The sequence below is a fragment of the Sinohyriopsis cumingii genome, chromosome 8 (genome assembly GCF_028554795.1).
Source record: "Sinohyriopsis cumingii isolate HCF-2022 chromosome 8, ASM2855479v2, whole genome shotgun sequence".
Classification (NCBI taxonomy): Eukaryota; Metazoa; Mollusca; class Bivalvia; order Unionida; family Unionidae; genus Sinohyriopsis; species Sinohyriopsis cumingii.
In genome coordinates, this window is record NC_142968.1 from 21,541,149 (window position 1) to 21,568,958 (window position 27,810).

The window sequence follows — 27,810 nt, forward strand, 5'->3', positions numbered from 1 at the left end:
GCGTCTACACAGTCCATTCCATTTTTGATTCTCATGTTTTTCCCCACTGAACAGTATGTATTAGCAGCAAAACACCAAACATGCCCAGCCATTCCCCCACGACGAAACGTGAGCTATTTGAAATGTGCATATTGTATTTTCTCTCCATAGCAACCAATGTTTTACTGAAAGACAGGAACATGAAACTTATCACAGTTGCTCCCGAGATGTCGCTAATAAATGTTAACGTTTTAACAGTTCTGGAACATACTAAGTTCACGGAGGTCAACGCTATAAGTGAAAAAATGTTTGCTTATTCTTCTAATATTAGCATATGGAAGAAAGCAAACCTGCTTTGTCATCATTTATTTCCTTAATGTTGTGAAAATAAACATTTTTCCTATAGTTTTCTTTCATTTAATGCAAACATTAAATATTTAGATTGACTTCACTTTTGTGTTAAAAGACTTCTAATTTCCCCAGAAAGTAATTAAGGTCATTGCCCACACACTACTACTACAAGTCATTTTGTCTAAGCAAGAACAAAAAATGCATAATTAACTTATTTTCTTGCATAGCATTTACGTTCATGTACCATTTTGTTGCGAAAATTATACATGCTCATATAAAAATATACCGTTCCGACGGCCTAGTGGTTAGAGCGTCTGCCTCGGATGCGGGAGGTCGTGGGTTCGATCCCCGACCGAGTCATACCAAAGGCTTACAAAAATGGTACTAACAGCTGCCTTACTTGGCGCTCAGCATTAAGAGGTTAGTGTTAGGACTGGTCGGCCTGGTGTCAGAATAATGTGACTGGGTGGGACGTCATGCTACATGTCTGCGGCATGATGCCCCAGTGCTAGACATCACTATAAACTGCCACATTGCAGACATCATAGCAATATGGCTGAAAAATTGTTAAAGCTACGTTAAAAATCCAAATCACATCACATATAAAAATAAAACAAATTGCACACATTTTCACATTTGTTTTAACGTGATGCTCTACAGTTTCGTATTTTGGGGAGGCATATATTTTCAAAGAAAAAGCATTTCCAGGGATTTCCTCACTGACTATCTTGGCCGTTTTAACACAATACGTTGCATATCTTTGGTGAAGATGTAATTTGGGTTGTAGAGTATAAGAAATTGGCCTTACTTTAGGTGTTCACCTGTCAGAAACTGCAAGTTTCGCGAGGTTATTTTCATTGCCTGAACATCAAATGTAAATTGTAGAAAATTCGAGCCGATAAGTTCGTTTTACTTTCTAAGTATTTTGTAATTATTTCATAAGCTGGTATTGAAAACTATAGCAAAACTCGTTTTAATAACTGCTAAAAATAGTGTACCTTAGAATAATTCTGACTGATTTTTCAAGCACGTGCGAGCAGCCAGTTTGGTAATCTGTGTGCTTTGATCATATACAGTTTCTTTAAATACATTATGCAAAGGAATTTTTTTCAGCCACAGTACATGAAAAGTAGCACAGAGGTATGCAAACATTATCTCCACTGCGCGTGTTGCAAATGCAAACAACTTCACATTACACTTGTCACTCGACCGCTCCGGTGGCCTTTGGGTTAGAGCGTCTGCCTCAGATGAGGGAAGTCGCGGGTTCGAACCCCCGGTCTAGACATATCAAAGACTTATAAAAATGGTACCAACAACTGCCTCGCTATGCGCTCAGCTTTAAGAGGTTAGTGTTAGGACTAGTCGACATGGTATCAGCTAGACATCACTGTTAAGTGCCACACTGCAGAAGTCGTAGCGAAATGACTGAAAATTTGTTAAAGCTATATATATAGCCGCCTACATGATCCATAAATGAAGCAAAGATCCGAAGTATTTACTATCCTCAAAAGTGCTGTTAAATTCTAAATGACTTGAGAACAGCGGATGCTGACGATGAATACATACATATCTACAGCAGTTGCGCACTTTAGAGTTGGGATGTACGCTGGTTACAGTTGTCGCGTATTCGATGTGGTATCTAGATTATAAAAGCAAGGCATTACAAATGAGTAACCTAGAAACATTCAGCGATAAAAGTAATTGATCTTTTTTCTACCCATCATATTGCAACAGAATCTATCTAAATTATACTTAAGCAATAATATCATTATTCATCCTTGAAATTGTTAATTACAGCTTTTCGGTATCCCAACCAGTAATTATACCACTAAGGTCAAACCTCTTTTGTTCAGCGTCATACGCTGGTGAAACCAAAGCAATAATGTGAAAAGTATCTTTGAAAATTTTAAAGTAAGATGAACAAGAGTAGTCGAAAACGCACACAAAATTTGCCCAAACTGTGACTGGTTGATAAAGAAAATTGAAAAGTCGGTGGAAAGAAGTATACAAGAATCTAATAGTAACTGGACAAAAATCATTTTATAATTTTCGATTGGTAAAAAAGCTGAACTGGCTGATATTAAATGCTTACGTGTAGTATCTATGGATTTCTGTACCTACATTGAATAGACGATCAGGTGTTTCTTCTTTAGTTAAGGTTTTATTTGATACCAATATGCCAAATATTACATTCTATATTTCACCGTTCCAGTGGCCTAGTGGCTAAAGAGTCCGCTTCGAATGCGGAAGATCGTTGGTTCGAACCACGGCCGAGTCATATGAAAGACTTAAAAAATGGTACCAACAGCAGCCTCGCTTGGCGCTCAGAATTAAGAGGTTAGTGTTAGGACCGGTCGGCCTGGTGTCAAGTTAATGTGATTCGGTGGGACATCATGCTACATGTCTGTGGCATGATGCCCCGGTGCTAGACATCACAATAAACTGTCGCACTGCAGACATCGTAACGATATGACCGAAAAATTGTTAAAGCTACGTTGAAAATCAAAATATCACACACACACACACACAGAGGGTCGTAGAGAGCGATCACGGTCCCTGGGTAAGAAACACCCGGGCCTTTCCTAGTTCTTGTTCAAACAAAATGTTTCTTTTATGAAGTTAAAAAAGTGTTGTTCGCCTCCCCCCCCCCTTGTCGACTCTGCACACACACACACACACACACACACACAACTTTTTTAACTTCATAAAAGAAACATTTTGTTTGAACAAGAACTTGGATATGTTACTGTCATATTGAATGAAACTTATAATTTAAAATTTGGGAAAGGTCTCTTCAAATTAAACGTTTCATTTTTGCGCCGAAACGCTCTTCGTATCCTCATCTTTAGTCATTCATTTTTAAGGTCTTAAACACCATTAATAAGAGTTACTCATACATACTGCTTGATCCACTTCATTAAGTATGATCTTTCTGATAAATATAGATACTTACAATAAACGGCCTCTGAGTGGTAGACATTGAGAAGTACGTAGGCAATGGAAAGAAGAGTGAGCCCCATGTTCTTACCAAGGTCAGCAACAAATTGGACGGATTGCAGAAGTTAACGACTTCTTGTCTTTATTTATAGTCATCTTATCTCCTCGTTTCACTGTGCATTTCACGAATGAATCATATCGCAAGGGATGAATGTTCCAAATTTAGCTTTTCTCCATCTAGGATTGAACTTTCGTTGTCCTTGAACGATGACGTATAAGTTACTGTACCTTGATCGATATAGAACGTTATATTCTTGCTTTCAGAAGCAATTGCAATATTGAGATCTTTCATATACTTTCTCGGTCGAAGATTTATATTCGTTTGTTTACACTGTGAACAAAAGCCGGATGGACTAATGCTGTTTTTGTATACTTTTATTATCTTTTATTTTTTATTTTTTGTTTTCATTCCGGCGCAGTTAACAACGGAATACAAGCGACAATGTTGGGTCACATTATCATGAACTAGAATTGCCCGGATATTGAACCGATACAATCACAACGGCAAGAAGGGCCACTAACCTCCCCACATAATTCGTGCTTTGTTTCATGCGTCATATCTTCAGGTACTGGTAACTTGCTGATGAAGAATTTTAAGACTTTTTTCTTTATTAAGAAAGTAGAAAGCATGAATCTTTTAGAATAAAGTTTTAGTAAATTTGAATGGAACTGTATGGAAAATAGCAGCAATAGAATCAAAGCTGCCCCAACATTATGTTCGTATTGAGGCCACAAATTAATGTTTTTCTCCTCATATAATTAACTAGTAGATCTGTTGTACGATATATTTTCTCAACTGCATTCCAAGTCTTTAAGGGTTCACAATGTGCAAACTAGAAAGTCATCGTGGCTTCATCGTGTGTCTGTTTTTGTAAATAAAATCAGGTATTGTTAAAACAAAAGTATACATTAATCTGAAGCATTTGGCCGATTATGTATTAACCAAATTCAGTCCAATAAACTTCTTGCAGTAGTTGAGGCTCTTGTGTGCTTCTTCCAAGTTATAAGAAAGACACGATAAGAGTTTTGAACGGAACTTCCGAGCACTCGTTTTCACCTTTGAAGACCCTTCGTCTACTCCGATTCCATGCTTTAAAACTTGTACTGGCTCTGCTACGGGTTACTAGTTTTCAACACCTGTAACGGCTACTTGCAACCCAAAGACATACGTGGGCGCACATGTTTGATGCTGGTACGACCATCGTTACATTTAACAACACTTGATCAAAATGCAATAAATATTGGATACGTTTTGTCCAAAAGGTGTCAATTTTTATGGAGAATAAGTCTTAAACACAACGTCTATATAGCAAATGAATGCACATGATCTATATTTTCATTCCCATTTTTTCTCTCCAATAGCCAGATTGAAAGACCCCGTAACAAGAAGCTACATACGTAATCTTGCCAATTTTAACGTTATAAATGTGTTTAATGTGCTCAGTCGTATCCACATTTTTAAAAGTTTTCTTGCAGTAAAAAGATGGTACATGAAGTTAGTTTTCTTGCAGTAAAAAGATGGTACATGAAGTTGCCAAGCATGACCAATGTAACCGATATATAAAACGTGCACAAGTCGGTGCTTCTAAAGAAATGCTACCTTTAGGTTGATCAGCAATAGTATTTATTTGTATTGTTTGGGTTTAGCTAAATCATTTGTGTGCCATTCCGCAATTCCTTGCCTTACCTTGGAATCTTGCTGGATTTTTAATAAAAGCGAATCAGACGTTAACGTTTGCTCACTCTAATGTGAGTGGCCGTTCTAGTGTTATATCACGTCAGTTGGCTAATTACTAACTGGATATGAGTTTAAAGAAAAGAATCAATAAATGGACAATGACAAAACAGAAATAAAAAATTGTGACAACTCATTCGTTGTGTTTTCCTCTGATAAATTACATAATCGGTCATAAATTATAAATAGTCCAATGCCGATATATTAAACAATCATTATCCAAGATACGTAACGATTACACATGTATATTAATCGGTGGATACATTTTATAGAAACCTCTAGACAGTACATGTCACAGTGGGGAGACCAAAACTTTACATAAGTTCAATTAAAATAAAAGTTAAGACACTAGATTATTGCTATGGTTATTGTATTCAGAAAGTTATATTTGTCAGAAAGCGGTAATTTTAAAGTATATGCATTAGAAGCACTTTGGTATATACGGTACTAGAGTCTTTGGGAATGTCCTCGTATGGGAATCATACATGAAAATTTATCACATCACGCACTAGGTTTATAATCAGGAGTTATTTGGGGTCAGTAGATTCAATAGCATCGAAATGAACGAAAATTTGCGTCTATTTACGCAGTGTTTGCCCGTAATAGTACTCAAAAAATTGTCCCAACATGCACAAATTGTGTTCAAATTGGACCATGATATTAAACCGTGCGAAACTTCTATGATTACCAAATGGAACTATGCCACTTGCTGTTTTTTGGGAAATTCCATAATACAACACAAAAAACTCGTTTTACGTTTTTCCATCTTCGGGCACACGCAGATTACATTTGGGAAAAATAAATAATGTACAAGTGCTGAGAAACAGTGTTGTGAATATGTTGAAAGGTAGTTTTTTGCATGCAAACAGAAAATGTACATGTAGTATTTGAAAACCAGTGCATCATTCACATTATATCGCATCCAAACAGAGACTGCCTCGAGGTTTTCGAGTCTCTCTGGAAAAAGCCATTTCAGTGTCAGTAAGCATAAAAATGTACCCACAAAAACTGGCAAGGACACCGGTAACAATCCCGGCCCAACGTCGGGAGGGTAGGGGAATGAGGTGGTGGAGAGTTGAGACACCTGTAACAATCCTGGCCCAACGTCGGATGGGTAGGGGAATGAGGTAGTGGAGAGTTGGTACACCGGTAACAATCCTGGCCCAACGTCGGGTGGGTAGAGGGATGAGGTGGTGGAGAGCTGGGACCATTTGACACTTACAAAGTCAAAATCAGAACTTAGTACAAACGTTGTGACTGGTAATGATTATAAACATGATAGTACGAAGAAAACTAAGTTGCAAAATGAATGAAAATGGCGGAAAGACAATCTAAACTAACGGCAACTACATCATATATATATATAAATTGTCATGTATAGTAAATTTAATTATATCTGATTTAATTGTTTGTAAGATTTTTAAGTCTTTTTATTTTATTTTAAATTTCATTATATGTTAAAATAATGTAGTTCTGTTCGTTAGGAACTTAATGCTTTTTAAAAAGAAATAGTTTTACCTTGACTTTTCATTTTTGTAAACACCAGGTGTTGACCTTGATTCAAAATTAGTAGCAGCCACGTAAATAAGTTTTATTTTTATTTTAAAATGATTGGTTGTTGTCGAGGTCTTGATGGGACTACGTGGTGTAAGATGTAAACAAATTTTTTAATTTTATATCTTATGATTGGGTCTTTTCAAGGACATACACTGGCTATGTGATTTTTTTATTATATGTAAACATGACAACGTGACCCTCTTCCGGGGCATAAAATTAAAGTTTTAAACCATCGTATTAGAGAAGTAAACACAGTTGGGCTTTTTCTTTACACTGGAAGGTGTTGTGTCGTTTGGAGTTATTTCAAATTGCTTGGATTCAAAAGGATTAAGTCTTATTTGCCTGGATAATACGTGTACTCAAGTGAGATTCTTGAACAAAGACAGCTCTTATAAAAAATTTATTCAGATTTCCAAAACCGGAGTAATTTTTCTTGTTTCTACATGGAACTGTAGACTTCAACACTACAGGTTACAGCATACGTCATCATCTTCCATCTTGGATTCTTCACCACAATTTCAATTCACTCGTCACCATACAGTTGGGATACAGAGTTTCAGCGGCAACCATTAGCAGCATTTGAACCTGTCTCTATGGATTTCGTACGCACAATCCTGATGAAGAGTGCACCAAAGTCATGTGAACTTGATCCAATAACAACACCAATGCTGACTGAGTGCTTAGATCCAGTATTGCCTTCATTAACTGATGTTATTAATACCTCTCTCTCATCCGGGGAATTCCCATCATTTTTGAAAACTGCCATTGTAAAGCCTCTGATGAAGAAACCAACACTAGACCATAACGATTTAAAGAACTACCGCCCAGTTTCTAATATCCCATTCATATAGTAAAGGTTATTCTATCCCAGCTTGTATCTCATCTGAATTCAAACAGTCTTTTTAGCAATGTACAATCTGCATATCGCCCTTGCCACAGTACTGAAACTACTCTTCTAAAATTAGTTAATGACATTCTCTCTGCTTTGGATAGCGAAACGATTACAGTCCTCACCCTCCTTGATTTGTCTGCAGCATTTGACACAATAGACCATATATATATATATATATATATATAGAGAGAGAGAGAGAGAGAGAGAGAGAATTTCATTATTTTCCCTACTTTTCTATTGTATTTCGCAAATTTACTTTACTATATAAGCAGATATTATTTAAATACGCACCTGAATAGCTCTTTGTTGTGCAACTTTACTTGCCTGACAGAAGATAAACTGAGCCTCGCTAATGACCATTTCACAATTCCACTTTAGGCATTCTCAATCGGAACATCATCGACCTTTTCCGTCAAGAAAGAAAATTTGGCTACTACTTTCGTCCACATGGAACAATATGAAGACGGAAGAAGACATAGTCATAATCAGAACAATCATGGCCTTTGCTGTTGTAACTTATATGGTGCGAATCACCAATCAAATTGATGTGTATTCCTACAACCACAACTACTTACAATTTTATTTCAGAACCTGACGGAAATGGAAAAGCGATGTTCCGGTCTCAGGCAAGTTTGGACCGATTATCTAGGTCAGTCGAAAACGAGGCTGTGTCAACTAGCTAGCAACGATAGCATGGTAGTTGTTTCTGTACTCGCAACTTAGATTGATATCAGGCACCTGCAGTGCGAACCCCAAAACTGAAATAGTAAACGCACAATAGGTGCGTGTTCAACAGGTTTTGTTCTATATTCTTATATGATCAGGAGGGCTTGCTACTTGAACATATGTACGGCCGACATCATGGTCTTCTAACTGCCGTTTTTTTGTTTGCGATTCTCACCACCTAATTTCCCCTAACCCCGCTTCTTCCTATGTGCGCACAAGGACCGTGCCTAAGACAAGGTCGTGCTTCAAAGGAAAAAGGATGGTGTCGGTATTTTAGCGCCCGTCTCAGGTAAAAGCGGGCAGGCTAAATAGGACCACCGCTGGGCTTCTACAGGTAGTCCGACTTCGACAGTGCAGGAAAATATGGTAGTTTGGTTACTGTATGAGGGTAAGCGTGAGCTCAACGCCAGTGACGTTGGTGCCCTCTTGCACTGCCTGAAGGAGACTCCGAAGTTTTTTTCCGTAGTGCTGTAAGCGTGTCGTGGTGTGATGTGATAGCACATTCCATCTGACCGCTGAAAACCTTTAGACCCATCCCATGACCAATTGATAGCGCTTTTCGGTCCGTCTCTTGTCGCTGAACCAGTCACCCACAATGTTGACGCGTCGAATTCTCAGAAACGACGGCAAAACTCGTCCTTAGTCTATCACATCCCACAAAGTTTCGCTGGAACAGGCTACCCAGGACCGGCAAACTTTCACAACCCCTCATAAAACATGCACAGTTGGGCTTTTAGGCGGCATTTCTCAAGACGATGCTTGTACTGGCCGGGTAATACCCTGAGTCGACAACGATCAAATCAAAGGTCCAAACTATCCAAAAGAAGTTGTGAGTTATTAACCCATTAGGAGAAGACGGAGTTGATCTATGCTGCCCTAGCGGAGCTTCTTATTCGGCCAGTCAGACAGCAGCTTCTTCTTACCGTGCATTTTATAAACATAAGGCTTGAGAGAGTCACAGTCCACTAACCAGCCTATCCAGTCCATCGACTCGAAGAGTTCATCAACAATCTTTGCGTCGCTCGGGATGGAACACCGGAGAGCTTGGCGTCTTTACGAAAATGCTGGGCCAAAGTCCTCTCATTGCTCTTTTCTACCTAAACGTAGAATCAACCGCCAACATCGGTGAAGATTTGCTTATTGGGCACGTCATCTATTATTTGTGTGGAACGGAGCATGAAGGCGGGATCCTCGCGCTTTAGACTTAATGCTGGAGTGGGCAAAGCTAGCTCAGGCGTTGCAATTGGTTTGTTTGCTCACGATTTTTTTCCATTGAGACTCCTCGCGCTTGTCTTATTGCTTTCGTCACACCAGCATATGACGCTAAGCCGTAGTTGGTTGTTTGCCCTGCTGTCTTCTTACCCTGTTCTTTCGTTGTCCCGAAAGGATAGGACGCTTCGCAGTAAAAGCAGCCACTGAAGCTGCGTGTGATTCATGACTAAAATGGACTTGTTGGATAAAGAGGTTGTAATGTCTTATCATCATTCATTGTGTCATGTGAAAGGCAGAACACTAGGCAATGGTCTCATTAGAAGTCGGACACACTTCATCTGGCACAAAGCAAGCGAAAGGTATAGTTATAATTACCGATATATGACAGCGATCTAAATGGGAGATCTGACACTCTTCATCTCGTACGATTCTGCTGCAAATCACATTCTAACCCTCATTTTTTTGTAAGCTAACTTCTCATAAGCATTTAGTACAAGATGGGGCGGGGGGGGGGGGAGAGACTGTGTGCTCATTACACACAACCGGCAGGGATCAGGCGAAATAAAAGAGCGAGTCCCAAATCCCTCTCCTGAAAATTAGTTATGAGGTATGTGACGGCGTGTGTGTGTGTGTATGTGCGTGCGTGCGGGCGGGCGGGCGTGCGTGCGTGTGTGTGTGTATGTATGTATGTATGTATGTATGTATGTATGTATGTATGTATGTATGAGATATAAGATGCAGATTTAGTTGTTTATTTTTACCGGCAATCTAATTCACATAAATTTATATTGACCGACAGTAGCTTACGGGCACCAGCCAGGGGTTTTCTTCTGATTTCCTCGCAAAGTTTCATCAAGCTTAAAATATATCGACCATTCAAATGGTCGGAGATTTCTTCTATGTCCCCCAGTTTTCTATTGTCTCGTTCAACTAGACCTCTCGCGTGACTCCGCGAGAGGTCTTGCTGAACAATGCTACAATTTTCTCTAACTCAAAGAGCACAATTCCAACATCGTCGTAATGTGCGCGTTGTGTATGTTTAAAGAACTTATGCAATCGACGTTCAGTAAACAAAGTTTCCAAAGTTTAGAGATGAATGAGATCGAGTATGCCATTTGTGCATATGTCATCGCCCTTTTTCTCCAAGAAAGAGTAACCAGTGTCACGAATTTTCTGGCAAAACAACAGTCACAGCCTTAGAAGTCAATACTGGAACTTACTAAAACATACTAATAGAAAGCGCATCTATAATCATTATTTAAGTAAATTAGAAAACAATACACGAAGAGATGGCAATTTACTTACCGGCTGCATTGCACTGAGAAAGAAAATGGCCTTTGGAAATAACAAAGTGATTGTTTAACACCTTTGGAAAATACGGTGGAAATAACTTAGGAACACTTAACGCATAGTATCAGAGATACTATTTTGAGGTTGAAGACATAATTATTTCGCTTCATTTAAATTGTATATGTTCCAAATTATTCCCTATAAATGATCATCAAATGATATCAAGTACATTAGAGGATGATTGTTTGGAACTTTATGGGAGACATGCTTAATCAGACACAAACCGTTTAGAGTACAAAATGGATCGAAATAGACTCATGTATCTTATGATAGCGGAAACGAATACTCCTGTCTGGATATATTGTAAAATTAGAGTTTTCTCCAGGTAATATTTTCCCACTACATTTACAGCGTGGTTGCAGTGGTATTATCCTTCCTAACGGCGATAACCCACACTTGAGGAGTATTTCGCTCACAAGTAAACTTAGATCACAATTATTTTTCCTACATAGACTCCACATTTATTTCTTAGTACTGAACGTTAAACTTTGTCCAAATCAAAATAAATCGGATGTTAATCTAAAGTACACTCAAACAATGAATTGACGGAGAAATTCTTGCATAGTTTATCCGACAATGTTTTGAGACGCTGGAATATAAACAAACCGACGTACAAAGGTCACATATTTCACTTCCGGATCAGCATCAATACCTCATTACTCACTGTGCTCTGTCGCCGAAATACACACAGACAACCACATCATAATGATTATATTCTAACTAATAAACAATTCCCTTTAAATAAATTTCAAGAATACCTCAATCTAACTCTTGTATTGGCACCAAAATGAGAGAGGAAAAATGCACTAAAAACAAAATCGGACTACATCTTGAGTACTGAACCGGAAGTACTAATTGTGACCCAAGTCATACTGAGTCACATCTCCGGTGGTCATACGACAGAAGATAACTAACAACTACCATCGTGCAAGGCGCCAGTGTAAAGGGCACCAGCAATCACCGCAATTAATGGAGGAGGGGGGACAGTTTTACATCTAACCTATGTATGTATGTATGTATGTATGTATGTATGTATGCGTTGCATATCAGCACAGAACACTTGTTTAGCCTGTAATTTCCAATAAAATACTTCAAGCAACGTAGGATGGGTGAAGGCTTCTCAAAATACCCCTTCTGTTCACAAAAGACTCTTTTCACAATCTCCAATCGGAGCATCCCATCGAGACTAAGTGCAAAAGGACACTGCCACGAATTGTTTTAAATCTTAGTTTTTAGATGCTGACGCCACTGACTTTATCAAACCGTTTTCCCATTTCCGTACTTCTAATACGTCTAACGGATAATTATTTTTAATATAAAGGAAATAATGTTAGCTGATTATCTAATGTAATTTTCAACTCAGAAAGGTAACGACAGATAATATAATTTTCTAGCGCCAACCGACCTTCCCTTGCTATGATGATGTATTTCACACTCATACTGTTATGACTGCAGGTCTTAAACTCTGTAAAAGAAAGATGCGAAACCATTAAGTTTAGTAAAGTCAGCAAATAATTTATTTTCCAAGTTACAAACTGAAAATTTCAGAGACACTTACAGTATTGCGAATTAAATCCCAAATAATCATACATCTCCTATCACATCTCCAAAGTTTTATATTTTCCGACTGAATACAATCCAGAATTTCTTTAAATAAGTTCTCAACAATCCAAAAGAGCTGACTAGGATTTAGTATAGTTTTGGAGGAGAAATATTCTTGCGTGGACTATACTCAGGAATAAATGTATAATTTTACTTCAGTTAAGTTCTATTTCTGCTTAGGCTAAAATATCGTAATGTCCATTATTTAATTTTGAGCAATAGTAGTATTCCTGAAGCTAAAAAAAGCTAAATAAAGAGTGGGGCTTCAGCACAAATGCTTAATTTGAATACCCATTTCGCACCATAATACATGAATGGCTGTTTACCTATATTGTTATGTCTATAATCAGTTCAAATTATTAAGAAAACATGCTTATTAGAAAAAGAAATATATAACTAGAGAGAGAAAGCAACTTTTATTAGCACATTTTAGTGTACATAAGGCTGAAACCAGCTTGAAGCGTGTAGAATTTTATATAAAAATCATTGCGGGTAGGCAGCCAGTGTCTTATGTATCCAGTCCACAAATGATGTCACACGGGTATAGACCCCCGGGGAGTGCTTCTGTGCACATCCATTACCCCAAGATACGATTCCCGCCAGCTTCCACACCCCATTATGGTTGCAGGCCAGTGGTCCGCCCGAGTCACCCTGCAGAGAATACAATGGGAGAGCAAGTGTGGAGTAGAGGACGCTGGAGTGTGTTGGAACGTTTTTGCGTGGTTAAATTTTATGGTGAACAGTGAAGATAGCAAAGAAGACAGCATATACGATCTAGATGAAGAGATTTCATTTCTGCAGAGAAATGGAAAGAGATACACCATGACTTTGATAGAGGGTCTAGACGATGGCTGAAGAAAAAGGTCAATTGCGATTGCATACATTAAAAATGAAAATCCAGGCTAAGGTACAAATATTCGCTAACTCGATTGAGTTTACTTTATTTACTCCATTTGCACAATTTCAGCACCATTGGTCAATCATGTTAGAAGAACCAGGCCTTAATTTCACAATATTTCCGACAGAGCAGGTGGCTGCACTTGTGATGGGCAACCGGCACTTGCAGTTATTACCGTGTTAGCGCTGTCAGTAGCGCGCGCGCGCGCGTGTGTGTGTTTGTGTAGAGAGAGAGAGAGGTGGGGGCCATATAAGCCTACTGCATAAGCAGTTGTAAATTATCATATATGCAAGACATTTTGTTATAAGAAACAGTCAAAAGAATGCGCAAATTATACTGACAAATATTATATAAGGCCCAAAGTATGCACAATCACAATGTCTATGATCATTATTAAACGAAATAGTATCATGTGGTGACTGGTGTCTTTCGAGAAAATTTAATCGTGGTAGATGGAATATATATATATATATATATATATATATATATATATATATATATATATATATATATATATATATATATATATATATATATATATTATAGTAATGAGATCTTGATTGCTAGATCACGTCAAGTTGTCAACATCAGAAAATTAAGATCATTACGAGACACGAAACGTCAAGTCATGATGATGTTTTTCTGATGCTGACTTTCAAGACGTGATCTTCCAATCAAGATGGATGATAATGATATTGTTATATATCTGTACATTTTCAGATAATTTAATAAAATCACTATACTTAAATGTAAACGAAGAATGAGCCCAGCGTTTCAACTTTTTTAATACAAACTTCATCTTCAATCATAAACCAAATGACGAATTTATCTGCAGATATGTCCATGAATATCGCAGTTTATGAATGAAGCGTGTGAAACAGCGACTCGTTTTCACTACGACCTTTGTTAGTAAATGGAACGTTATACTCATTTTTAGACCACTAATAAACCCAATGTAATTCACACAAACTATAATGCCTTCTTCTGCTGTTTTTGTTGCTGCGGTTGGATAACTTTCAGTCCATTCGGGCACCAACACATGTCCATATTCTTTTCTAGACAGTAGGTGAGTTATTTTACTCCTATAGGTGAAATCACGCTTGACACAGGATTCTATCCATGTTACAGGTTCCTCCCCCAGCCCTCTGTCATGACTAACACGCGTACTTTTATTTATATGTGAGGTAAATTGACCATATTTCGAAAGAAGTAATTTTTGTTTTGCACTACAAAATGTTGATAGTAACAGTAAAAAACAAGTTCCCGAAGGTGGGTAAGGAAAATTCCTACGGCCCCAAATAATCAGTAAAGAGAATACTGCAAAAAGAATGTCATGGTCTTAGTTTGGACCAGGTCATATTCACATAAAGTGGTATGTTAACGTGTTCACATATCAAATATATTAATCTATATAATATAAATTGTACCATCTATGTGATAAAGAAGAAATATGAGGTAAATAGAATCAATACAAACATGCACATCGCAAACATTATTACTTCGAATACATCACGTCACCGGAAGAGAAAGGTGGATTTATCCTGAATTCACATGAATGACAAAATGTCAGAATAAAAGATACACGCAGTATCATGCGACAAAATGATATATAGCTGATTATTTATCAATATTGTTTTCTCAACTTGCAAAGGTGACTGATATGAATGGTTTCTATTTATTTGATATGAAAGTCTTGTATCAGAATCAAGAGGGAAACCCTTTCTCTCTCTCTCTCTCTCTCTCTCTCTCTCTCTCTCTCTCTCTTTATATATATATATATATATATATATATATATATATATATATATATATATATATATATATATATATATATATATATAAGAGAGAGAGAGAGAGAGTACCCAATTATCGTCACATGCAAGACCCTCTAGCCACAGGGAAATAGCATAAAAACTACTGACATCCCCCCCATTTAACCACATATACACCTACTGAGCATAGAAATACAAATTTATGAAACTAACAGTTGTCTCAGGGTCCAACTCTACCCTCAACAAACGTAGCCTCTTTGGAAACTACAGACATCTCCACTCCATTACCATGTATACAAGTAGACGGATTGAAAAGATAAAGCACATACCAAATTGATGTCGGATTGGAGGTACTCAAGAGATTACAAGTAGTTGTGGAGATAAGAACATTGAAATGTGTGGATGTGTGTTTACAAAATAGTTTCAATTTGTTTTGTTTGGTTTTGCTTTTTTCATCTTGCAACACGAGTACTGTACACATATAAAATAAAAATCTTCCCTTGCTTGCAGTTTACCCTCTTGTGTTGTCAATGACAGCGTTCACTTCTGAGCTCAGAACATAGGAAGGGGATGGATGGGAGGGGCGCAGATTTCATACGTATGATGAAAGTTTGATCAAAAGATAAATTGAGTTATGAATTGATTAAAAACCAGTTTGATGAACGGTCATTTTATCTGTGGTGGTCTTTTCCCACACAAGAGTCAAAGGGATCTGATAAAGGTAGATTTGGCTGACACGGACGCCATTCGTCTGACACGGACGCCATTCGGGTCACGATGGCTATTCAAGCCTCTGTCAGCAGATAATTACGTTTTATCACCCGTTAGGTCACCATTGATCGTTGATAGACAATTAATTACGTTGATTGGGAATGCCTTGGACCGAACATTTACAAGTCTTGAATCAACTTGGATTAGCTTGGATTACTGAACGACAAATTACATATGGTCATATCGTCATTCGCTTCGGAAAAATCCGGTGAAAAAAAAAAATGTCTCTATTTTCATCTCTTTCTCTGCCTTCCCCTATATTAATTACATAAACAGTTATTGCAATTTAATAAGATAATTAATTATTCATAGTTCCATTGTAAATATAATTATACAATATTATATTTGATTATTTTGTTCCCGATTTGTGGTATTATTTCTACACTGGCTTCGTGATCCACAACTAAGTTTAATTTATAGATGCATGGAAATTGGAATACGTCTTTCTTAAGGAGGCATGTTAGTGGTACATTTAAGGAGGCATGTTAGTGGATTCGAACAATCCAGACAATCGGCATACGGAGGACGGACCTTTTGCTGCATGTATGCATGTATTTTTCCCTAAAAAGGATGGAACAAGGTCGAAAGTAAGAACGCACTTGCTAGGCAAGCGAGATTTAAAGAATAGCTCAAGACACTAACCCCTCTGATTTCTATTAAGAAATGAGTTGTATATGTATGACATTATAATTATATTTATATGTATGACATTATAATCATAAATATATTTATGACATTATAATTATGAATATATGTATGATATTTTAATTATGAATATATGTATGAGTGTGTATATGATTTGGATTTTTAACGTAGCTTTAACAATTTTTCAGTCATATCACTATGATGTCTGCAGTTTATAGTGATATCTGGCACTGGGGCATCATGCCGCAGACATGTAACATGATGTCCAACCCAGTCACATTAACCTGACACCAGGCCGACCAGAACCTAACACTAACTTCTTAATGCTGAGCGCCAAGCGAGGCAGCTGTTAGTACCATTTTTGTAAGTCTTTGGTATGACTCGGCCGGGATCGAACCTACGACCTCCTGCATCTGAGGCGGACGCTCTAACCACTAGGCCACCGAAGCGGTCTAAATATATGTATGACATTATAATTAAAGTTATGTATGACATTATAATTATAAATATATGTATGACATTATAATTATAAATATATATATATGATATGTTAATTACAAATATATGTATGACATTTTAGTTATAAATATATGTATGACATTATAATTATAAAGTTATATATGACATTATAATTATAAATATATGTATGACATTATAATTATAAATTTATGTATGACACTATAATTATAAATATATGTATGACATTATAATCATAAATGTATCTATGACATTATAATTTTAAATATATGTATGACATTATCTTCATAAATATATATGACATTATAATCATAAATGTTATCTATGACATTATAATCATAAATGTTATCTATGACATTATAATCATAAATGTGTCTATGACATTATGTTTATAAATATATGTACGACATTATAACTATAAATATATGTACGACATTATAATTATAAATATATGTACGACATTATAATTATAAATATATGTACGACATTATAATCATAAATATATGTACGACATTATAATCATAAATATATGTATGACATTATAATTATAAAATTATGGTATTATAATGATACATTTATGTATGACATTATCTTCATAAATATATGTATCACATTATAATCATTAACATATGTAAACATTATAACAACAAACTGAAAGCAATTCACCAAGCAGAGAGGAATGCGCTTATCACACTATCCGACAGTATATATTAGGATGAAATAAAAGTACATAGAAAGACACCAATAAGCAAACACTTTTGAGAGTTTATTTCTTTCCAAGCATACATTAAATCCCTTGCTATGAATAACGGCATCTGTCGTCTAGCCTCCTCTCACTAGTACCCTAACCACCAATAGCACAAAAAGGATGGAACAAATCCAAGGTAAAGCAACATATATGTGTTCTTCGAGTAAATCTAGAACTTTAGGATAAAACAACATGTATGTGTGCAGTGAAGTGAATTGTAGCTGAATGCATGATGTAATAAGAGAAGTTATCATAAGATTATATTCCTAAAGGGAATACCTGCATATTTTACACGAGGTATAAAACGAGAGAGAGAGAAGTACCTGGCAGGAGTCTTTTCCCCCTATGGTGTATCCGGCACAGATGTTTGAAGTATGTATACCCCCTTCGTTGTAATAGGAACACATACTGTTAGTAATAATAGGAACGTCTACCTCCATCATATACCGTGCGTCGGGCCCGTCTGAAAATATATTACATTTGAAATATCTTTCTATCTATCTATATATCTATGGATCTATCGTTAATGATATAGGGCAAACGTATACAATGAAATGGATGCATTCAAAACTGAAATAAATAATAGTCTCATAAAGTGAGTGGCAAAAGTAATGCAGATAAAACCGAAATAAACGAGGGAATGGACGTAAATAATATCGTGTTGTTTGATGAACTTAGAACACTGAAAGCGGTATTCAGTCAAATACATAAAGGAGATTAGGAAGAAAACAATCACTATACCCGGATGAACAATATTTTACGATTTACACATTCTACGATGTCAGAAGGATCTAGATGGTATTAAATTAATTAAGATTAAAAGTGGAAATATATATATTATTAATATGCAAAATAGCAACGGGAGAAGCAACACTCTAGCACTGGCAGAAACAAGTACCTGTTTCAGTTAATTTCAATAATGCAAAAAGAAGAGAGAATTAGACCAAAGAAATAGAATAATTGCAAAAGAAAATTAACGAGTTCAATATGAACACAGAAGACACTCGACTACAAAAATAAAGAGTTAGTGAACAATGTTTGGTTACTCAGTAATTTAGACGACTCTTTCTCTCTCTCTCTCTCTCTCTCTCTCTCTCTCTCTCTCTCTCTCTCTCTCTCTCTTCCTCTATTCATGCTGGTGTTACTTAACAAAAACACAGACAACCCAAACTGATTTCTACCAATTTTCTGATGAACAGGTAAAATGGTAAAATGCCGATACCAGTGTATAAATGTTAATGTTCACGTTGATTACAGCTTTCTTTAATGTTTTGAAAATGTATGTTATTTTTTAAAGCAAAACAAGACTGACAATGTACTAACAAGTATATAAAAGCAACATACAACATGACAACATGTTGAACAGCTTAATCCAGAACACCACTGTATTGTACACACTTCCATTATTATTACATCTAAACAAACACCACATCTACTAGGTTGGGACTTTATGCCAAGATAGTATTTGGCAGTCTTTTCGTTTCTTCTGATGTACAGCTAAAAGGAGATGTTAACAATTCAGTGAATATTAGCTTAGGCAAAATGCCGGCTAAATCCATACTCGTTTTCTATGGAAGTGATGAATTAATTATATTAAATCCAACATTTTCATGACGTATATGGACTAATGGTAACCAATGCGTAATAGAGCAAACAGGACTGAACAAAGCATAATGAGCAAAATGCGTAAAAAAACTAATGAGTGGGTCCAGTTTTGAGAAGATAAAAACACTGGTATAGAAACAATCCAGTTTACAATATAAGAAAAATCAATTTAGAATATAACCTGACTTGTTATTCCTCGAGATCTAAGATTTACCGATATCGTAGCAAAGACCGCCGAAGTGATAGATGGTACTACCCAGATATTTGAATCAGAAAATACTTTGTTTCAAATACAATACGATTACTTTAAATGAATGGTTCGTTCCGTTAACAATAATTCCGTAAATTGTATTCTTTTTTCATGCTACTATATCACAAGAGATAACATTACGGATTTAGCAGCTAATACATCTTCAACAAATGTAATATGATATACAATACCAATGAGTATAAAAGGAGTTTAATACAGTGAAAAAATTTATAAACTAATGCAGAAAGTGTTTCATCCCAATCGAGTGATAGGAAATATCACGATTACTGTGGAAGCATTAGCCATTATATTTTATTTTCTTGGATACAATCTGAAACTTAAGTATATAGAAGCAACACCGTATTTCTAAGACGAACAACAAAAGAACATGTGTATTAATAACCAGAATCATTGATTTGATTTGATTTGAGACATACTGAGGACAATTGATGGAATAGTAGCGGTCATTAATTAACTGACTTTCAACAACGCATAAACTTGCTGATAAATAGACGCACAAACGTAGATATGCATAAAATGTAGATTTACTATCTCGCATATGTATAAACAAATATTAAGAACAAACAAATTACATCATCTGTGTTTTGAATTAAATAGAATACCTTAAAGGTCGGTAAAAAAATTTTATGTAATATATTTAGGAAAATCGCATACAATGTTTCTATGTTGTGTAAGAAAATAGGTCAGGTATAGATTTCATGGTAACCAAACATAAGTCCTTCTTCGACTATGTTATAATTATCTGTTTAACATGTTTGACAACCCTCACAACAGGAAATGGTTATTCAAAGATGACAATAAAAATACCTTAATCCTAATGCAAAATAACACTTATAGGTTACTGCATTGGTATGGGAAAATATGAACGAGTTTCTTTTCCGATTGATATACTACACGACCATGGGAGTGTAGTACATCCATCCATGAAAACTAGTTCGTATTTTCCCATGCAAATGCAGTAACCTTTTTATTATATGCTCATTTTCTTATTCTGCATAAGGCTTAATTATATAAACAAAAATACATTTTAAGAAACAACGTAACTGAATGTATGCTGTATTCTAAACTAAATACACAAGCACAGATTCATCAGTACACAACAACAATATTAATGAGCATATTACTTCGCCCAGCTAAATTTGAACTTCGTCGCGCGGTCGACATCACTTTTGAAAGAAATTGGCGTTTTGGTCTACTTAAAATCGAAATTTAAAGTCATTATTGTGAATGAATACGCATTGCAATAACTTTTCCACTTGGTGTGGAATGAATAGATTTTTGTAGTTTTGTCGTTTCTACTAAATTTCGTGATTATTGACTGGATTTATCTGTGTCAATTATACATAAAGTAACATCTGATTTGTGCAGCGAGGGAGCATTGTATTGACTTATCTACATGTGTGTTTATGAACTCTTTCAATAGTAATTATCAAAAGACGCTGTGGAATATAATGTTCATTTCATTTTGAGTGCAGTAAGGAGGATATAATTCTACTTGGAATGTAATCAAAATTTCAGTAAAACTACGAAATATGTAATCAAGTTTTGGAACCTATGATATGGCTAAATCCGATACATTGTATCAAAAATATTAACGCGGAATATTGCAAAGCAGATGGAAGGTGGCAGTCCACAAACAGCTGCTTTAGTTCATTCAGAAACAAATTTAATCAATCAAAACGTAAAGCGTCTCCTATATATTGTACATTATTTGTTTAGAAAGTAGTTCCTAATGCACTACTGGGCACACGTGTTGTTTACGTGAGTGCAGTTTAAAGGTGTGTAATATAAAATATTCTGACAATGTGAAGTTAACGGAGACAAAAATGGGCACATAATAAAAATAGTTATTTAATGATTTATTTTCGTGGCACTAATAGATAAATGTACTAACTTAGATTACGTTAAACGAATATAACTAATCAAGGGAGTTAAAATTTACTGTTGAGTCAAAGAAGCCTAAATTATGTATTTTGACGAAAATCATAAAAATACAGATTGCATGAAAAGAAAACCTTAATAAAAATGAAAACAAATTAAACATAAAACGCAAAGAATGTGGCACGAACACCGGTTTTACTATAGAGGTTGAAGACTGACATTTACGTTGATATTAGAAACCTTTACCGCCACCGTATAGTGAAGTCTTTGCTTTATTCATAGAATATCCCTTCTCATCAACCATGGATACAGCAAACTTATTTACAGTAAAGTCATACAAGTTATGCTGGTTTGATACTAATTTCCTGGCCCTTTATACATTTACTAAACAAACAATCACAAAACGTATCAAACTCAAAAAGGATGACAACTTTCTTAATATCTTTACGTACCTTCTGATCATTGTCTAGCTTTAGATGAATATTGAATACTTCTAAGACCACAAAGTTCTTAAATCCATTTCATCTTTGATTAATCCAACAATTATTTTGTTTATTAGTAATAGGGTGCGAATGCTATCTTTCTTGTAATTCCTTATGTCATTCAACGAATGTTCCTTTGGGCGTCTTCAAGAAATTACCTTTTCGGCACGAATTTATACCAAGCAAATGAATCTGTCATTGATAATGAAATGTTATTACCATACGTGTTTACATATATCTCTTAGTTTCGCTGTTTTCATAATAACTTACGAACTGTTGGCTTTGGTTCATTTCTCTCACCTATCAACTGATAAATGTTCGATACCTGGTGTTATCTTTTCCCTATGCTAACATATAATCTTTGAAAATAATCACAAAAATGTGTATGAACTTCAAATTCTTTTTCTAGCCTAACTTTTACTCTTTTATCATCTTTCCTTAACAAATGTGTTATGATTCTTTTCGTTCGTGACTTGGTTGTCCATGTAAAACTTGTATTTATAAATTTATTCTTGGATAATTCTCAAAGGTTATTAAAATATATGAAGTATTAAATGATAATAAATAAGATGCATCCCATTCACCATAGTTTATAATCTTATCTTCATCGTTAGCATATCACTTATGGTTGGACATATATATATATATAGATAGATAGATAGATAGATATAGATATAGATATATTTGGTATAACACTCATCACATCACGCAAAATTGGACCTAATGTAGGGTTATATGTTTGGTAAAACACTCATCATATCACGCAAAATTGGACCTAATGTAGGGTTATATGTTTGGTATAACACTCATCATATCACGCAAAATTGGACCTAATGTAGGGTTATATGTTTGGTAAAACACTCATCATATCACGCAAAATTGGACCTAATGTAGGGTTATATGTTTGGTATAACACTCATCATATCACGCAAAATTGGACCTAATGTAGGGTTATATGTTTGGCATAACACTCATCATATCACGCAAAATTGGACCTAATGTAGGGTTATATGTTTGGTAAAACACTCATCATATCACGCAAAATTGGACCTAATGTAGGGTTATATGTTTGGTATAACACTCATCATATCACGCAAAATTGGACCTAATGTAGGGTTATATGTTTGGTATAACACTCATCATATCACGCAAAATTGGACCTAATGTAGGGTTATATATTTGGTATAACACTCATTCCTGCCATTATACTATACCTGACTCAGTCATTAATATCATATCATAATCAGATAATAATTCCACTTACAATCCTGTTAACTTTGAACTACCATCATTAGCTATCTTAGTTAATTTTACTAAAGGTATGGATGTAGTTTATAATTTATGCCCTTTTATTTCATTCACCTTTCACTGCAGGCATTGACCTGTTCATAGTTTTAGTGTACTGCTATATTACGGACGTGAAATCCTGACGGGATATGTTTAACTGTTAGAATTGTCCATGAAAGATCGCCACCGTCTTTTCAACTTTTAATTGTTTTAATACTACGTTTCCATAACCGCAATAAACTACAAAAAGGTACCTTTATCGTATGGTGGTTGTTTCCGAATTTTACACCAGAGCCAATTTCAGGCATTGTCTATTTTGAGTAATCTACCTGATTACAGGGACTCTTGTGGCTAGTAAATGTGCATTGATCGCACGCATGATTTCAACAGTATTTAGAACATAACACATTTTGCTGTATACTATTTAAGATGATATAAAGACTGATAGCGATTTTTTCACAGTCAGAATAAGTAAACTTGTCAACATATGAATCGTGTCATCTTCTGAAATTTCAACCGGTTTTATATAGTTTCATCATTTCGAGGACATTGTTGCTGGCTTTGCTTTATTCGCTCATCAAGCATCTTAGACGTGTATTGATATATATAAAAAAAATCTCAAGTGTATCATTTGTATTATCATTAGTATGGCTATTTTAAACCAATATTCAGCCTTATCAGTGTTCTATATTGATGTTATGTATTTATGACCTGAGGAAGAGAATTTAATTAATTATATGCCATAAACATTTTTAAGTTTCATTATTGTGACGATGACTCTGGCGTTTCTTCAGAGGAGATAAACATAAGTATGTAGTCAGTCGGGGTAAAAATCAATTATCCTACAAAGGTTATAAAACAATCATTAAATTTCGAATTGCTATAATCTTCCGAAAGTTAAATAAGTTTGTCTAACGTGATGACACATAAAAGGTAAAAGAGGCTAAAGTATAGTAAAAATAATTTTAAATGAAACAAACATTTAAAACTGTAAATGATAAGCAGTATAATTTGAACACTAATAATGATTGCATGAAGAAAACAAAGAACGTAGAGACCTAGTTCTATATGTTTGAACTCTGCTAAGTAGCTTTCTATTGTATAGTTAAATGTAACAAAGATAAAACTGCAACAACAGCAGCAGCAGCAGCATCAAAAGCAATAACAATTTTACTCACCTTCACGTATGGCACCCCATCCTGTGACGGTGCAAACAAGATGGTCGAAAGATTCCTGAGCATGAGGCAGACAGATTGTACGAGACATCTTGCCGGATGTGTCTACTGATTTGGATAGTTTAATCAGAGCGATGTCGTTAAGGTTCGTGGTCGCATGGTAATGTTCGTGCAAAACGATATGCTGAGTAGTATACAAGTTACTGGTGTGAACCTGATTATTGTCGTGGATGCCCAATGCCACCGTCCAGTGGCTTAGGGGAGTGCTGAGTTACAAATAGCAGTAATTTAAGCATTTAATAATAATAATAATAATAATAATAATAATAATAATAATTATTATTATTATTATTATTATTATTATTATTATTATTATTGTTATTATTATTATTAAATTGTTTTATATAAATAATACCTTAGTATAGTTGTGCTATATGATATTTGCGAAATGCATCTTTAAATGTTTTATGCAAAATGCAAAACTTTTTGTTTAGATTTGTCCCCATTGAGTTTCCAATTACTTTATAACGATGACGATATTTTCCAGTTACTAAAAAATAATGCATTGTATTAGAACGGTAACAATACCATCTTTGTAAACAGCTCCACGGATGGGTTGCCACTTAGTTTTAGAAAACTGTTGACTTGTAGTCAGCATAGCTTCATTCTTTTTTGAGATAAATGTTCTAATTTCAGTTTCGAAGAACAGGTCCTCATTTTGTTCCTTAAATAAACCTTTTGCCTATAAGGTTGTATACCTTTAACCTAAAGTATGCAATGAGATCAAAATCAAAAGTGAAAGATAACATTTTTTAAACAAAATCCAAAACAAAGAAAAGCAAACATAATGCCTCAATATCAGTGGTACACTCATTCCCTTTCTTTTTAGGCCAGTTGCCTTATAACATTTGATTAAATTTTTAAACATTAATACAATTTGTGACACAAATATAGACTTGGTAACCCCCTAATTTGACCCTATGACTCACTCAAAGGTCAATACCTTAAAATATACCACTAAATAACTTACTCTTCAAAGCAGTGTGCGGCGGTAAGTACCCATTGATTGGCGATCAGAGAGCCCCCACACACGTGCTCTCCTTTGTATCTCAGCGACACCTGGCGAAAAATTACACTTTACTCTCGATTCAGATTGTACGTAATATTTCCTCTACCATACAAAGACAAAAATAGTACTTTCAAGATTGAATTTTTCTTGACGATTCTAACTGAAGTTTTCTAAATTTAATTTTTCTTTTTGACTAGTCATTATAAACAGGTCTACAAAATGGTACAATGTCTGGAAACAGTTATAAAAAGATACCTGAAAATGAATCTAAAAAATTTCTTTGTATCAAACTATAGTTAATCCCTGATTCATATTTTGACGAAGAAGTGACCAAGTGTTGTTCTGTCTGCATCATTGTAATAGTCAAGTTGTTATACTGATATAGTTCTTTCTAACGTTATAGTTTGTGTGTTGTGTGTGTGTGCGTGTGTCTGTGTGTGTGTCCTTGGTTTTTAACTATATACAAAAAAAATTAATCTAAGTTTACAAACACGGGCACAAGTAAAGGCACAACATCAAATAAGTACTGACACATAAATGGAGAGAGAGAGAGAGAGAGAGAGAAAGAGAAAGAGAGAGAGAGAGAGAGAGAGAGAATTTACCTGCCAAGGATATTCTCCCGGTGTGCTTATGCTCCCTCCTACAATTCTGTGCGAACTGGAGACGAGAGGATGTCCACAAGATCCTGTGGCAAAAAGAAAAAGAAAAAGTTTAACCATACCTTTACAAACACATTCACTCAGGTCATGTTCTCCATGTCCTACATTTAAACTATTGGAAGATACGAATATTTGATTATAGACATAATGTACATGTTTGTATGAACCTTTCTTCCAAACTGAAAAACATATGGGTGAGGGCGTTTGTCTTTACTGTGGTTTTAATGAATTTTCAATTGATATTTACATATCCGCAGTTAAATTTTTGTTTTATGTGTCATAAAATATCCGCCTGTTTGAAAATAAAATCGTTTTAGAAATACTTCCATTCGTGATAAATATCTTTGATATTTTCTTCCTTCGTTTGGCATCAAAACCCAGGACAATTTGTGTCAATACTCCCACTCAAGGACAGAGGAACTATATTGTAATGACAACAGTCTTCAGTGACTTGGTATGTTGCAGTCTCATGTCTAGTGCTACCATTGACAAGTACCGCTTCACGCCACGGACAGGGAAGGTTATTATGTTTCGTATTAAGCGTTACATGTTGAAATGCATAATAAAGAACCCTTAATACGGAAGGTAATGCTTCTTACCGACTTGTGATGCGCGAAGCAATAGTTACAAGTGGTGGTATTATATGCAAGATGCATCGATTAAAATCTCGACTGCAGGGAAAGATGACAGTAACTGAGAGAAAATGCGAGCACTGGGATTGACAATGCACGTCCATCATAATGATAAATAAATTGCTTCTTCAGTGGTGGGGGGGGGTAAACTTAACAAAACTCTTGCCATAAAAAATGCTGGTGTTGTCAAAGGAACATGCACGTAATTTATAAAGGGAAAGCGAAAGATTATGTCTTTAAAATTGGGTGCATAGAAACACCGGAGCGCACCGAAACGTCGGAATGCAATATAAACACCGAAATGCACTTCAATTACATCGTATATACCATAGTGTATATTGTTTGACATTTATTATTAGTTATATATTAATATATACTTTCTTTTCTGCAAGTGATGCAACATCAAACCAAAAAGACGCTGTAAACTGCGCATTTTGGCGACAGTTAGGAAGTAACAAAATGTAATATTAACAACGTGTATTGCAATTTATACATGAGTTTAACGCTTCAGTTATTAATAATAAACACATATTAATATTGATTTAATATTGATTTCTTAAGTTGATTATTATATTGTGGTTATTAATAATTACATTTTTATTATTATTTTACGTTCCTGGATGTGTGAGATTTGCGCAACCCAGCAGGTGAAACAGCTGTATAGTTTAAGTGTAACTATCATGATTTATGTCCGATAATGGTCTAAATTCAAAGCGACATGTGCAAATGGCGTGTCAAATCATTTCCGTCTTTCGCTGATTGCTTTTTAAACCTATTCTACTATTGGAAGAAGAGTATGGGATACTGGATAGTGGCAGAAATGAGTTTAATACACAAAGACAATTTATGGAACATATTTCGAAATGCATTTGTTTCATATAACACATAAATATTTAAAAATTATTATACAAATAAGGCATGTCGGACTTGCCCACTCGGATTGAAAATAAGATTAAAAGTAGCAACAACAGGAATAAACCCATCCCAAGTTATATCAATTAAACTGATAAGACTTTAACCCCAGCAATACAACTTCA

General features: G+C 35.3%; 1 protein-coding gene across 1 annotated transcript in view; it reads right to left on the reverse strand.

The window, feature by feature from the left end:
* The window catches only part of LOC149793120 (transmembrane protease serine 9-like), a 49,720-nt gene that overhangs the window by 12,535 nt on the left and 9,375 nt on the right, over positions 1–27,810 (reverse strand). Inside the window, exons 3-8 of the mRNA XM_089968953.1 lie at positions 26,085–26,167; positions 25,444–25,532; positions 24,417–24,679; positions 18,036–18,175; positions 12,892–13,052; positions 6,062–6,279 (exon numbers count right to left, since the gene is read on the reverse strand). Coding sequence (XP_089825079.1) covers positions 6,062–6,279; positions 12,892–13,052; positions 18,036–18,175; positions 24,417–24,679; positions 25,444–25,532; positions 26,085–26,167 — 954 coding nt within the window. The remainder of the gene's footprint in view (positions 1–6,061; positions 6,280–12,891; positions 13,053–18,035; positions 18,176–24,416; positions 24,680–25,443; positions 25,533–26,084; positions 26,168–27,810) is intronic.